The sequence below is a fragment of the Phlebotomus argentipes genome, unplaced genomic scaffold, assembly GCF_947086385.1.
Source record: "Phlebotomus argentipes unplaced genomic scaffold, Phlebotomus argentipes genome assembly contig_2, whole genome shotgun sequence".
In the NCBI taxonomy this organism is placed as follows: domain Eukaryota; kingdom Metazoa; phylum Arthropoda; class Insecta; order Diptera; family Psychodidae; genus Phlebotomus; species Phlebotomus argentipes.
The window spans coordinates 4,221,225-4,235,483 of record NW_026776162.1 but is presented as its reverse complement, the minus strand read 5'-3'; the positions used below and the strand labels follow the sequence as shown (position 1 = coordinate 4,235,483).

General features: G+C 41.4%; 1 protein-coding gene across 1 annotated transcript; it reads right to left on the bottom strand.

Annotated features, from left to right (window-relative positions):
* Positions 1-5,781: 5,781 nt before the first annotated feature.
* On the bottom strand, positions 5,782-10,582 carry LOC132263515 (innexin inx2). The gene is made up of 3 exons (XM_059763309.1): positions 10,429-10,582; positions 9,082-10,192; positions 5,782-8,091 (listed from the first exon to the last, which is right to left on the bottom strand). Exons 2-3 carry the CDS (start codon positions 10,142-10,144, stop codon positions 8,021-8,023), a joined length of 1,134 nt encoding a protein of 377 aa, XP_059619292.1. The 5' UTR covers positions 10,145-10,192; positions 10,429-10,582; the 3' UTR covers positions 5,782-8,020.
* Positions 10,583-14,259: the final 3,677 nt, after the last annotated feature.

The window sequence follows — 14,259 nt, the reverse complement described above, 5'->3', positions numbered from 1 at the left end:
CACGCGGGTTTACACATGGGCTGCGACAATGATGATGGGAGAGAGTGTGGGGGGAGAGAATAATGGAGATAAAAGTGAGTGATTTATGAGTGGTCGTAGTGTGCTTAGAGACATAATATTTCATGAGAATGCAATTTGTCTTTAATCACTCTTTCTTCGAGTGTTTGAGGCATTATTTTAGTTCAAGGATCACCACTTTGTGTCTCTCCATATGGCGAAATATTATTTGTGTGCAGTCATTAGTCCATGTATGGCGAGAATTGGTGACACTTGCAGCTGATTCGCGCTGAGCCGTTTTTCTTCTTGCACTCATGCCCAAACAGGTTTCCGCCAGAGTCGATGCTGCACGACGCAGAACTCAACTCGATCGATTAAGCAATTGCCGAAACTTTCTCATTGGAATTCTGGGTGCTTTTCCACAAAAAGCGACACGACAAGTGAGCAGCGCGCTTGTGACTTTGTGCTGGGCTTTGCGGTTGGAGAATGGGGTAAAAGACGAAAGAATAAATTGCAGCGTAAAATTCGAAGAGATGCTTCGGGAGCCAAGAAAGGTATCGTGTAACACGGGTGGTGCCTCTGCGAGAGATTTATAATGGACACAACGAGATTGGGACAACGAAGATGGGAATGGAGGAGAGTGCAAGGGACATTTTCTTTTTGCCTCTCCCAGCCCAAATCCGCTGGAGGTGTTGTGCTGCTCCGCTTTGGCGTGGAGCGAGGGAGAGATAAAGTGGTGGAATGAAGAGCCACTAAATGGTCTCTCCTCTTTGACTTCACAGGAGAGGAATTTCAGGTTGTGCACGTAGAAACAGCGAGAGATTGTTGCTGTGTGGGCCATTGTGTGCTCGCTCTGTGAGATCTCAGACACAGATCGCACCTCGTCGAGAACAATGCTCAAGGGTTCACAAATCTCAATCGATAGATCCTCGCCCCCAGATCACCTGTTTTGCGATGGTGGGATTTTCAAGGAATCCACCAGTTGGCAATGCCATCAGATGTTTACGTTAATTAAGAAAAGTTCAGAGTATGCAAAAGTCGTTGTGATAATGGTCAGTTTGAGACTTGTGACTTAATGACGAAGTTAATCTACATCCTATCATACTTTTCTATTTATGAACACAACAATGGTTGGCTGGGATTTACCGAATTCTGCAAAATGCAGATAAAAATTCGCAAATTTTGCATTCGTCAAAGACAAGCATTATCTGCAGAGAGACAAAATTCCCCAAATGTATTCATAGCATTTAGAATAAAACTCAGAAACAAGCATAATTTAGTGATTCATACGAAATTATAGGAATTATGATTGTGCAGAAAATGCTTTAGAATCATTGCAAACAGATTTATATCACCAAGTATTTCTTAGTACAAAGTCTAAGAACGCAGCATCAGAATTGTGACTGATGAACCTGCCGCGCTGCGGATCCGAAGCGCAATCGCGGAGAATTAAACGAGAAGGAGAGTTTCTGGTGCAACTATGTAATCGTGTGGAGACGCGAAGAATTCCTCGAGCTCTGCGGCCCGACGGACGGCGAGCCGGGGAGGAAGGCAAGTCCGCGGCAGCCACAGAACTGGTTCCCGCGTCGACATTTTTGTTCGGCTTCATAAAAATCGAAGAGCAAGCAATAAAACAAAGAGATGAAGAGACGATGGCGAGGGCCCGAGTGAGGCGCGTACACAATGGCCTGGCCGGTGTACTCAAAGGTGAGTGTGTTGGGGCCGCAGAGAGTGGTAGCGAACACACTGGCGGAGGTGATTTGAGAAAATTAAGACAAAGAGATGGATGACGTGGAGCTGGGCTTGCTGGTTGCCAATTTGACCAGAGAAAAATGACTCACCGAATTGCGAAATGTTGGGAAATTACAGAGAGGATGCGAGTGTGCCTCTTCCACCCTTTGACGTGGGATGCTGAGGCAGTGGCCGGAGTTGGCTTGAGAGGCCTCATCGGCTTGGGCCTTCTAGCTACCGGGATTACGCAATGAGGAATTCCATTTTGAGCCTCACTCACACTCCGGACATCTCACTCAGCATCTCTTCTGCCTCACTTCCCTTCACACTCTTCGCACCTATCCGGGCCTCTCACTGTTGCGGGTCGAGATGAGGATCCACAAAACGAACAGCCAGAAGAGAATCGTTGCTGGAGACACAGATCAACCAATAAATCAATCCGGCAAATACGATAAATTACCCGGTGCGAAAAGTATTTGCAAAAATGCTTGGGAAACTCTCTCGTGACTCCATAATGACACACCATGGCCCGAACTAGGTGTCCGCGCGCTGTGCAAAGAGCGCGCAAATCGACCTACAAAAGCACTGTCAATTGGGGTCTTTGAAAGTGAAAAAAAGAGGAACTAACATAAGAAGCTAAAAGCTCTGGCAAACAATCAACAATGCAAATTGCGATAAGTATTACAAAATAAATGTATGCAATTCGGCATGATGTTTGGGTAAAAAATTCTCAAGTATGAAGCATTTATGGTGATGCTAATTGATCCATAAATAGCCCACGACAAAAAGATGTTCTCTTTTTTGCCATCCAAAAATCGGCCACCCATAAAAGCTGTGTATTTATGGATGGAAATTGGTCTACGAACTCATTTGGTAAATTGCAAGAAAATCTCGTTCTACTAGACTAAGTTTTGTCACTGTGCCCAATTAGCATGGTAAATGAGCCTCTGAATGAAGTCCCGTGCTAATTTTCTCCACTCGCGAGCACTCAAGGTGTTCCTCTTTTTGGTGAATTCGTGGCTTCATTAAGCCGGCAGATTGAGAAATCGACGGTCCATCAGTTTAATGTGTGTTTTATGGGCATCAAAGGTGCACTTTGAGGCCGAAATTGGTGCTCGTCAGTCTGCCAGCAATGTTAATTGGTGGTGATACAAGAACATAAATGTTGAGAGAGAGAAAAAACTGTGAAAATTCCATTAAATTGATAGTAAATTCTATAAAGATGTGAGAGATAGAGAGATAACAAGTTTTATATCTCCGCTATTAAAGAAAAAACTATCTTTTCAAAATTCTTTGACGTAAAAATTACTACACAGAATATAGAATGCGATAAAGCATTTCGTAATTTTCCTGCATTAGAAGAAAACCGACAAAAGAAGCATTATCTTGCGGTAAATCATAAGTTTTGCAACAATTGCATCACTTTTCTCCTAAGCCGTGAATGTGGTTTTTGCACTAAAACCCCATCTGAAAGGCATTTTGGCTTTCTCTGCATTGCAAGGCTTCGCGGTGTAGAATTTCTCAGATCAATGCGGAAAGTTGTGGATTGATCTCGCTACTCAATCTATTCCAGACAATTAAGAGCCCTCGCCAGCCAGACTGTAAAGTGGGAACTGCAAAAATTAATTTTGCCACACGCAAAAAGCCAGTGTTAGAGGTCACGGGGGTGAATATCGGGGGGAAATAATTAAGGAAGCAATTGAAAGCATGTGATTTTCAGTATCAGTTTCAATTATTTTCACATATATATATTTTTGCTGTTGCGTCATGTGCAAATAGAACACACTCATAATCATGTGGTAATTGAATTTAGACACTCCAATGCCTTCGCTGTGAATTGCGCTAATCATCGCGGATGATGATAATCTTTATAAAAATGTTGCAGCATTTTTTGTTGTTGCCCTGAAAGCTGCCAAAGATCATCGCATTTCGTGCTACAGCCGCAGATTGAGCTCAATGAATAGGATATTCTCCAGTGTGTGCTGTTTTTTCTCTGTCCAGAAAATCATAAACGCATATTTGGAGTGTCATGCTTGAGTGTTTGAGAATTGGCTTTTATAGATTGTAAAACACTTTAGAGAAGTTTACTGCTAGAAAAGGTGATTTCATTATTATTGTGTCTCTTTGTCTCCGCATGACTTTTATGTCCTTCATAAAAGGATTAATATTCAGATCTTATTCAAAACCGCTCGTAAAAATAGTTTAGATTGACGGTGTAATTTCACAGGATAAATTGGATAAATCTGTACACTGTACATTTAAATAAGCATCAGAGATAAGCATCTTTTATGTATTTACTCACTGTATGCAAATTAAATTCATTTACATTTCATAGTTCCACATTTTTCTTCTTAGTGTTGCGTACGGAACTAGAAATCAATAAATCATGCATTTCTGCATCCTCTGAAGAACCACGGAGACTTCTCTGCTGATCATATCATGCACAAGGGATTACTCTTTTGAGACATTACAAATATTTGTTCCATGCTTCTGATAAAAATTCATGGTCGAAGAGGCCGGAGATTATTTATGGTATTTCTCTGAAAGATCCAGAGAGACACCAATTGTGAGAAGTTTGGCAAGTCGAACATGGTTTGTGTGGATGTTCAAAGTAAATTCTGTGTCATGTTGTATCAATAGAAGGCTCACTTTTACGTAATTCCACGCTTCTTTTCTCAATAGCTTTCGAGAGTGATTAGATAAACAAGAGACGCCGCGATGTATAAATGTCTCGAAATTTACAGTGTCACCCAATCGCTCTTACCACAAATTCTCTCCTCACTCGCGCTAACTGACAAAAGCCCGTGAATGCTGAGCAGTTAGGATTTTACATAATTAATTTCTAGCCGAGTCACGGCGCTGGTTGGAAGTCTTCGCGAAGCCAACGCGAGTCCAGCGGATTTCTGCATACATAATGACAGCGGGACAACACCTACCTTCTGAAAATGCCTACTATCAAATGTCTCGTTGGTCTCGTTGCTCTCATGTCTCACGGCTTCGCCTCTGAAGTGCGTGATTTCGAGTTAAGATAGTAATCGAGCGCTTTCTTGGCCTCCATGTCTCAGAGTGCTAACGACTTGCAGGCCACAAGAAGCTGCGGAGTCTAATTGTCTCAAATTACCATTAATTGAGCACTTTTAATTAATAGGCCACCGTTTATTTCACTCGCGAGGCTGAAAATGAAATGAAAATTCGTGTCTCTCGATGAGGGAATTGTCTTGAGAAAGAGATTCTCTCTCGGTTCTTCTCGATTGAGACTCTCAAAAAGATGGGTGTTTGTTTCAATTATCCAGCACGATTTTGAATTTATTACCTTCGTGGGCGATGCTTTTTTTCTTTCATCTATTTTACGAGAGGCTCGCCTGCCTCTGGAAAGACATCAGAGTCTTGTGAGATGTCTTTCTTAGGAAATTTCTGGGACAATGATCCACGTTTCTATAGGAACTATTCTTCATGTGAAATAGCAATTACTCAAGAAGAAAATATGGCATTGTTTAATGACCAAATATACATTAGAAATGTGTTTAAATTAACTGAAACAATAAATGAACTTTACGAGCCAAGAGCAAATGACGTTTTTTTTGCAAAGTTGCGCAAACGTTATCAGCCCTTGAGCGTAAATTGATAGCGACATAAACAAACTCTGCTGTTGTTTTTGATCGTTGCTGGAGAATGAAAGTGTTGATCATGAAAATTCAGATGAATAGATGACTCAAAACCCATCAGCTGATCGTCCAAGAGGCATTTAAATTTTATTAGTGATTCGTTCGCGGAAATTTGCATCACAATTCTCTTTTCACCGAGACAGTTTCTGATGAAACCTTTCGTCGTGTGTCTGCGAGCGCCTAAAATTGTCTTCCTCGAGCGCGTATCTTCCACAGCATTATCATTGAATGGTCGTTTATCGCGTGTCATTTGAATTCTCAATAAAACCACATAGAATGACGACACTTGTGACTCAATTGAGTCTTCCTGTTGGACAACGATGTGGCATCTTTGGCCACATTAGTGAGGCGCAGAAGGGCAATCATACAAATAAAGGAGATCTTTCAATTCAATTTCGAGGTCTTTTATTTCATTCATCTCACTAAATGTAAAAATGTGTAAGAATATTCAATGATTATCATAAAAAATGTTACTCTCTCGCTTCCTTCCTTCGTCGATTTATTAATTAATTAGCCATGTAAAAGGGGGGAAAAGAATGAAAGACAGTAGAAATATGTTTAAATGGACAATCCAATCTGACACCACAAATTCTTGGGCTTTAAAACAAGAATTTTTACTCACTATTACAATCTTTATGGGTTTAGTGTTCTCCTGGCTAATAAAATACACAATTTTCGCTCCGTCGCTTCTTCACACTTATACAATAAAAAAGATGTGTGTATATAGAAAAATAGTTTATCCTTAGAAAATACACTAGTTTAATGTCTTAACAAATATTAAAAAAAAAGATATTTCTACGATCACAACTCTTTACTTCATTTCATCTTTTCACTATATCGTCTTAAACACTTTTTCAGTAGCTCATCGTCTTTTACAGTTTCATATAATTTTTTTTTCAATTTGAGAAAAATTCCATTTCATTCAGTCCGTTTTGACACTCTATCCAAGTATGGAAGAAGAAAATATGCCTCAATATCTGTCCCCAAAATGTGGGTCATTGAAAGATATGTGATTAATTGCACTTTGAGTATTCTTTTCTCATTCTTTTGCCATTTTCTCGATCTCTCTCCCTCTCTCTTGTGCTAATTGACTCAATTTCGCTTCATTTAAGTTCATGAGAGAGTGCGTTTGTTCTCAGTGGTTGCATTTAATTTTACCACCTCCAAGAATACAGCAAACTTTCAATGCTTCCCGAGAGAAAATGTGTTTTTGTACCAGTAAAAAATGTGTCTTTTCACTTTTGGAACAGTGTCAAACGTAGAATGTGATAAATTTCGAAGATTATCTCTTGTCTCTCCTGTTATCAAGACGAACAACAACAAAGACAACAAAAATCTCTCTAAGTAGGAATAAATGTACTTTTATCTTTCAGAATTTGCCCCGTTTTTTTTCGCAAAATTAGACTTTCATTTTTTTTTCTTCATTCTCCACGTCATACAGTAAAGTGTAAATAAAATCTATACAAACTATGTATAATGTATGTTTAATTATGGCAAAAATATTTATCTATATTGATTTCTCTTCATTATATAATTTTCTCATTTTTTCTTGTATTAAAGGTAATAAATGGAAGGAAGTTATAAAAGGTGACTCAACATCCGTAGAAAGGTGTTGACTTTTGCACTTAAAACAGTGAGAAAGTATTTTAGATAAAGACAAAATGTGCAAAATGACTTGTTTTGTGTTGATATCATTTTTCTCGAAAATAAAAATACACAAACGCAAAGATATTAGAAATCTTATAAGCTAGTATTCGAAAATGGGTTTTCACGTCTGTTTTTTTATTTATCCTTTTCAATAATGTCTCCAGAAAAAACGCCTGTTAATTATTCTCAATGGTGATCTTCACAATGTGCACGTTTCGGAGGGCAGAAGGCACAGATTTCATCATCACTCAAAAATCACAATTTTATTTCGGTCTATGAACTTCTCGAATGAAGCAAAAATAAAAAAAGGTTCACCTTTATAGGGAAAAAAGTCGCATTCAAATGAAGTCTCTTGATTGTTTCTTTTTTTCCGAATTGTGTTTGCATAAACATTTTTTTCAATTTTTGTACTTTTTGTCTGTTTCTCTCTATTCTTCAACTGCCAACCAAAACTCTCCTATTGTGTGTGAATCTTCCATTCTGTATCGTCGTTTCCTACCTAAATTCATGTATACCACTTGTACGAAATTCTACGATAAATTTCCATTTATTGTCTTGCGCGTGGGAAAAATGGAATGTAACGGTCAATTCTCACTAATATCCTAGGCGTATACAGAAGAATTAAGAGGTTCCCCAAAGAAAAATATTGAGAATGCACAATTTCCAGTGAGAATGAGTCTTTTCGCTCAGTGAAATAAACAGATTTGTGCGAGAAATGCTGCAACATTGGCTCTACTTTCAGTTTGAAGAACACAATTCTTTTTTTTCTCAGTAAATATAAGACCTAAATTGAATTTTTGAAGAAAAAAAACCAAAAATACAGCGTGTCGCAGCATTTCTCACCAGAATCTGTCACACATAAAAATAATTTAAATAATAATTTAGTTACTCTCGTGGTCTTTTTTTTCTTCCTTGCTTTTTAGATATTATATAATTTAATAAAATTAAAATTAATTTTATTTATTTTAGAAAGATCCTCCCTACAAATCAAAATCAATTCCCTCTCTTGCAAGCTTTAGTTCTCTCTTATGCCTCTCGTCGAATAGAGATTCTGAGAAGAGAAAAACGTGTGAATTTTCTCAATGAACATGCTTCTTACAATAAAAAGAAAGAAATACAATAATTTACTGCGCGATCCGTATATAGTTTAATTGAATATGGATGTTTCGGAAAATAGAGAAAACAACATGGCAAATTGACATTATGGGGTTAGTCTGGGGCATAAAACTCAGGAGCTGCCCAGTGGTTTTTAGTTGCTTTTCAATTCCGTAATTCATAAATTCTATTCCCTAAAGTTTGTCTCTTCAGTTGCAGTTTGTGTGCGTTTTTCTTTACGTATAATTTTTTTTCAGTAAAATGAACGATATTTGAAACTCCGCCGTCCCTGGGCATAAATTGTTGCTGGTTCATTGTGTCAAGAAGCATCGCGAGTTTGTGTGGCAACATCGCATAGAACCATCATCGTCATCGTCACTGAAGAAATGAAAAGCCATTTCGAGGGAGACCAATTTGTCGGTGGCTGTGTTAGTGTGTTGTAGAGTGCGTGTGTTTGTGTTTGGGGTGCATGCGTGTGTTCTATTGCGTTTGGGTGTGTTGACGCGCAAAGAGCGTGTGAACGATTTTACGATGGCGCAAGTGAGCAAAGGTATAGTAAATAGTGGGGAAAATGCACTCTGCCAGTGAACGCTTCACCATATATGAATCACCCTGCACATTAGCATCATTCATGGAATTTTTCTATTGAGTGTAGTGGTGGAGTTTCGAAGTAAATAAGCAGGCACTCAATGTATACCCAGGAACGCACGTCTAAAATGCATCTGAAATTCTAACGTCGCTAAACTCAAAAAAAAAAATCCCCAGCACTCTTGCCAGCCTGTATAATTCAGGATAAACACGATATATCGTCTTCCTACCGTCTATTGCTGTCACATATGCTTTTGAGAGTTTGCTTTTTCTTTCGCGATGAAACAAAAAGTTTTACTTGACAATTACAAAAAAAAATCCTAGTAAATTTCCCCTAGGCGCTAAACTACTTCCTTACCGTCCAGTTTAAGTGCTAGGTCGGAGATGACTTCCTTGTAGATGAGTGGATCGATATTTTTGCCGAGCTGGTAGAGCACAAACCAGTCACCGATTTGGCACTTCTTTGATATGTTCTCCACATCCTGGTGTGCCGACAGCTTGGAGCGCGCCCTGAGCAGGTACAGCCTAATCTTAGGTACGAAGATCACGGCGATGCGGAAGGCCACGGAGAGGGCAGTGAGGACAGTGAGACCGATGAACCAGAACCAGAGGAACACGTAGATTTTCTCATTCACAATGTTCAGCGGCAGCACGCAGAGTCCGTCGAACTTCTGTACACTCCCCGATGGACCGTACTTGTGGAAGGTGCACTTGGTGACTTTGGGGAACACTCTCGCCATTGGGTCGCGCCGCTCCTCGGGCTCCATCTCCGTGAAGCGCACCACGTCGCTGCCGTAGGTGGAGAATTCGCCGTCCAGGAAGAAGTCCATGAAGAAGATCTGGCCGAACACGTTGGCCAGATTGAGGAACTCGCAGATGAAGAAGCGATACGCGTAGAAGTTGTGTCGATTGATATTGTCGGCGAAGTAGTCCACGAGGATCTTCTTGCGATCCTCCTTGCAGTCGAAATTGACGATGGGCGCATTGAGGTCCATCACGAGCATCTTGATGCGACCACCCTCCCAGGTCTTCCACAGGTAGCGCGGAATGTAGAAGAGGATGGCCTGGAAGAACAGCACAAAGCACACCCACTGGTAGTACTTGTGGTACTTCACGTCGTCCTCGCCGTCCACGTGACTCGCCACGCCCGGCTGCACCATGTCCTTGCCGGCCACCCCCGTCAGCCGGTTGGGTATCGTGAACGTGGAGTAGATCCAGCAGTACGTGTCCATCACATTGAGCGGGATCTCGTCCACGATGCAGTCAATGGGGTCGCCGATGTACTGGCGCGACGTGACGAGAAGGGAGAAGGCAATGAGGATGATAACAGTCCCTTTGTAGTGCATACGGAAGACATTGTTGTCAATGCAGACACTGTCGAGCTTCAGGAGCCCCTTCACGGAGCCAAACACATCAAACATGACGGCGGCGGCTCAACACTTTTCCAACGCTCGAGTCAAAATGAACAACTACAAGAGAAAGAGAGAGAGAGAGATTCGTTTGGTGTTGGCTCTCAATCCCAAATGCAAGAACTGTGTGTGGCAGCAGCCCTGGAGTCCCATCTCCCTCTCGCTCGAGCGGAGGAAAAAACAATCTTTCTGAGGCCGGATTGCAAGGGTGGCCCCAAGTTTTCCCTCTTCGCGGCCGCAATGCCGTCGCTTCGAGCTGCGGGGAAACGGGAGCCCAGCGAAGGGTGAAAACTCACTTTCTTGCTAATCACTTTGAAGAGGCTAAACGGCACACATCCAAGCACACGCGAAACTTATTTAATAACAAAGAACATAGGAGGAATTCCACGGGAAACAAGTGTGAAAGCAACACAGTACTCCCGACGGCGTGCAATCCGATGCGATCGCTGTGGTACACGAACCAACACTGGACAGACTTTCCGTGTACAATCGGAGCGATACCCCACTTTGTTGCTGCACAGCACACTGACTCCGTGTACATCATCCCGTCAATGTGGGCACACACAGCTGAACACACTGCCAACACACTCGCGCGCTGTGGTCTCTTGTGCGGCGGCCCTCCTCGTCGCTCCCATGGCCGAGTCGCCCAGAGAGACACAGCATGTCAATAATGGTGAGAGGGATTTGCTTGGGCACATATCCGAAAGCGAGCCGCCTTTGGATGGCTTGTTCACCCGGAGCGGACTCACCTTTGCGTGAACCTCAGCGGTGCAGCGTGAGGCGGAGAAGAATGGCCCCCGAGAGCAGCGCGCATTATTCTCAACGGTTACACCACTGCTCGCCCATGAATCACGGCGACATTCCTCGGAATTCATCGCTGGACACCAAGAGGAGACGCCAAAGTGCGCGATTCTTAGTCACTTTGGCCGGAATTGGGTCTGCACTGAGTCGCGGTCGTGTCTCAAGTCGCGCTGGCCTTTTTATCTCGGCTCTCTCGCCTCCATTGAGCGGAAATGCGAAGAATCTCCATCATCCCTATCGTGTGTATGCAAAATTACTGGCTACGCTGCGCAGAAGGAAGAAAAGTCAGGCTTTCCAGATTTCCGAAACATCCCGAGAATGAGTGGAATCTTTGCCAGGAAGTCTGCAGCCTGAGAATATCTAACGTTCGTCAATTTGATGACTTGCAGCGTGATTAAGCACATTCTTATGGCTTTTCTCAGAATTCCATAATTGGGCATTAAGTCTCATGAGAACTAATGTTGCTTAACCTTCAATGCATGGATGTTTTTTATTTAAACTAGTCTTTATGGATTAGACAAATATGAAAAAAAGAATCTTGCAAAAGAAACTTGATCCAAATGTTGTCCAGATGTTATAAGAAAATTGCGATTGACTGGATTTTTTTCTAGGTGAACATTTTGCAAACCTCTTGATTTCAATTATTCCCATTATTCCCTAAATTTTCATGCAATGCTGGAGCATCGCGTATGTTTGCCATTAAAAAACAACCGCTAAATGCACAGGCGCATATTAGAGTCTTTAGAGTGTTTTCATTGCTGTGCAAGCGTTGCAATTCATCAGCGTGTTGATTGCTTTTCCTCTCATAAACACATCGCACATGAAAAGCCCTTTCTCAATAAAGCTCCCAACTGAATGGCGAAACATCCTATTAAACCGAAACACGTTGAAAAGGTCACTGTCGAGGTGGGGATGAATAAGTGGTCAATTAATAATTCCAGTCAAGCTGAGTGCGGGAGTGGATAGACGCTGGAATTGAATCCAATGAGAAAATATTGCTTCTAGGGTGAGCGGAGAAAAAATTATGCATGCGATTTGAATAAAGCGCGAGGCATCAAATTCAACACCAATTTGCTGACAAGATAATTAAATTTTCTCGACCAGAGTTCCTTCCCGAGCCACAAGAGAGCTGACTTGATGGAATTAATGCAGCATGGGATTTGGAGGATTTAATTAATGTGTGACGCCTTGACAAATGAATGCTATGTGCTCTCCATCCAGCTTGATCAATTGTCCACCGGAGATTTATGCAATGAATTCAACCTTGGACGCCAACAGTCTGTAACGCGGTCGTCATGTTGTCACGTTTTCTAGCATACAGAATTGCATATTAGCGTTTATCACAGAGGATTTGTTCTGAAATGCCGAGAGTGATTATGCAATGCCACCGGCCACACGGCGTCCGCTTCATTCGCCAAGTATACGATCACAGCCAATCGATTAATTGATCTCCCCGTGCCGATTTCTTGCATACACTTTTATCTTACGCCTTCACAGTTTCGCTCGAGCGTGTGAAGAAAATCAGGATGAGTGCAAAAGCCATTTGCATAGTGCCTGATTTGCTGCTGTGATTACTTCACCTCTCAAAGAATTACCTACTTGATTGACCCAGAAAATATCTTCATGACTCTCAGATCAGAGTTTCCAAGATCACACTCAAGACAATTTCCAAGAGGGAAAAAGCGAGAAACCCGAAGGATTACACAACTGCTTTCTCGCACAAAAGTTGTGCACAAAGGTAGATCCAGTAATAATTGTGGAATTTTTACCTCTCCTTCGCTCCATCTCTTCCTTTCACACTGTCTTTCTCAAACATGTCCAAGAGTGGTTGTCTCATGAGCAAAACTCTGCAAATTCCACGTCAAACTTGCCCGTAAATCAATATGTGTATATGAAACACGAGTTGCCGCTCTTGCAAAAATAATACCACATCCATGCCGAGTCACTAAAAATCCACCCAGACCAAGAAAAGTCTCTCCTCTCTCTCGGGTCGTTTTCATTCTCCTCTCGTAGTGTTATTCTTTGCTCTCTTTCTGGTATTTTTGCGAATCTAAATTTATGGGAACATTATTTAAATCTTTTGATCGTTTTTGGATGCCAAAAAAGCTTTTGGTCGCGTTTTTTCTTCACTTCTTTGCTCTCTTGTGCCTTCAATCGTCCACCGAAGAGAGTGCCTTTTTCCACGTCACTCCGAATGTTGTATATTTTATAAAAATCTTCGCCGACATTCACCAAGAAACTCTTTCTGCATGACTAATGCCAAAATATTCTATATAATGAAAAATGGACGTGATTTGAATTTGGGAGAGGCTTTTTTTTCTTGGCAAAGATCTGCAGAAGATCCTCTCCAACCATTGTCGACATTTCTCTTCTTTTTCTCCCTCATCGCCACTATCTTGCAACATCTTTGGGTGTATAATATTGCCCAATTAGACAAATTGGCATTTGTCAGTCATATTTTCCCTTTTTTCCACGCAATTGTTTTGCTTGCCAATTAACGCAACTATCAGAAAAAGAGAAGATGATCAAAAATTCCTGGGCGAGGTGTAAAGTGAGACAGAAGCACAGGTAATCAGTAAAATTGGAAAGCTTTCGACACTATCGGCATTGGATAGTCGAAAATAGAGAGAAAATTAACATGTCGCTGATTGAAAAATCACACATTCCACCCTCCCATCGGTCGGGCCAAATTAACACGACAATCACACCAAAAATGTGAATCAAATGCAATCACGAAGGCGCTAACACGGAATATTATTACCTTGTACAAACTGATAAGGCGCAGTATCAGCCGCACAATAAATTACACACGCTCGCTGTGTGTTTTGGGGCTGAGTGAAACCGAAATGCAGGATGAGAAATGTGGATGATTTTCCACTTGATAACAACGTCTTCGGTATCACGCCGTGACGCCACAGTGACGATATAGATACCATTTTAATTGTTTAACTTCTATTCTTGCCATCTGAGCCAACCGAAGAGATTCAGTGTCGTGAGACATTGTTATCTTGCTGAAAAGATCCACTAGCGAGTGAAAAAATGAAGACATTCCCGATAAGATAAGGCTTTGTAATGATGTTTTGTGCACACAAGGCTCTTTTTAGGGTTGAGTTACACAACACACATATTTCTGGGTCTCAGAAGAAGTTCCGAATCACCCGGGAATGTCGCAATATCTATAAGCTTATCATGTTTGACGGATTGCTTTGGATCCAGAACATTTCTCTTGACTCGCCTTTAGTATGGGGTATATTTTGACTTCTTTGCTGATATTACAGCCGCTTCGGTGCTAATATTTTAGTTATGGCCATTTCGCTAACGAGATA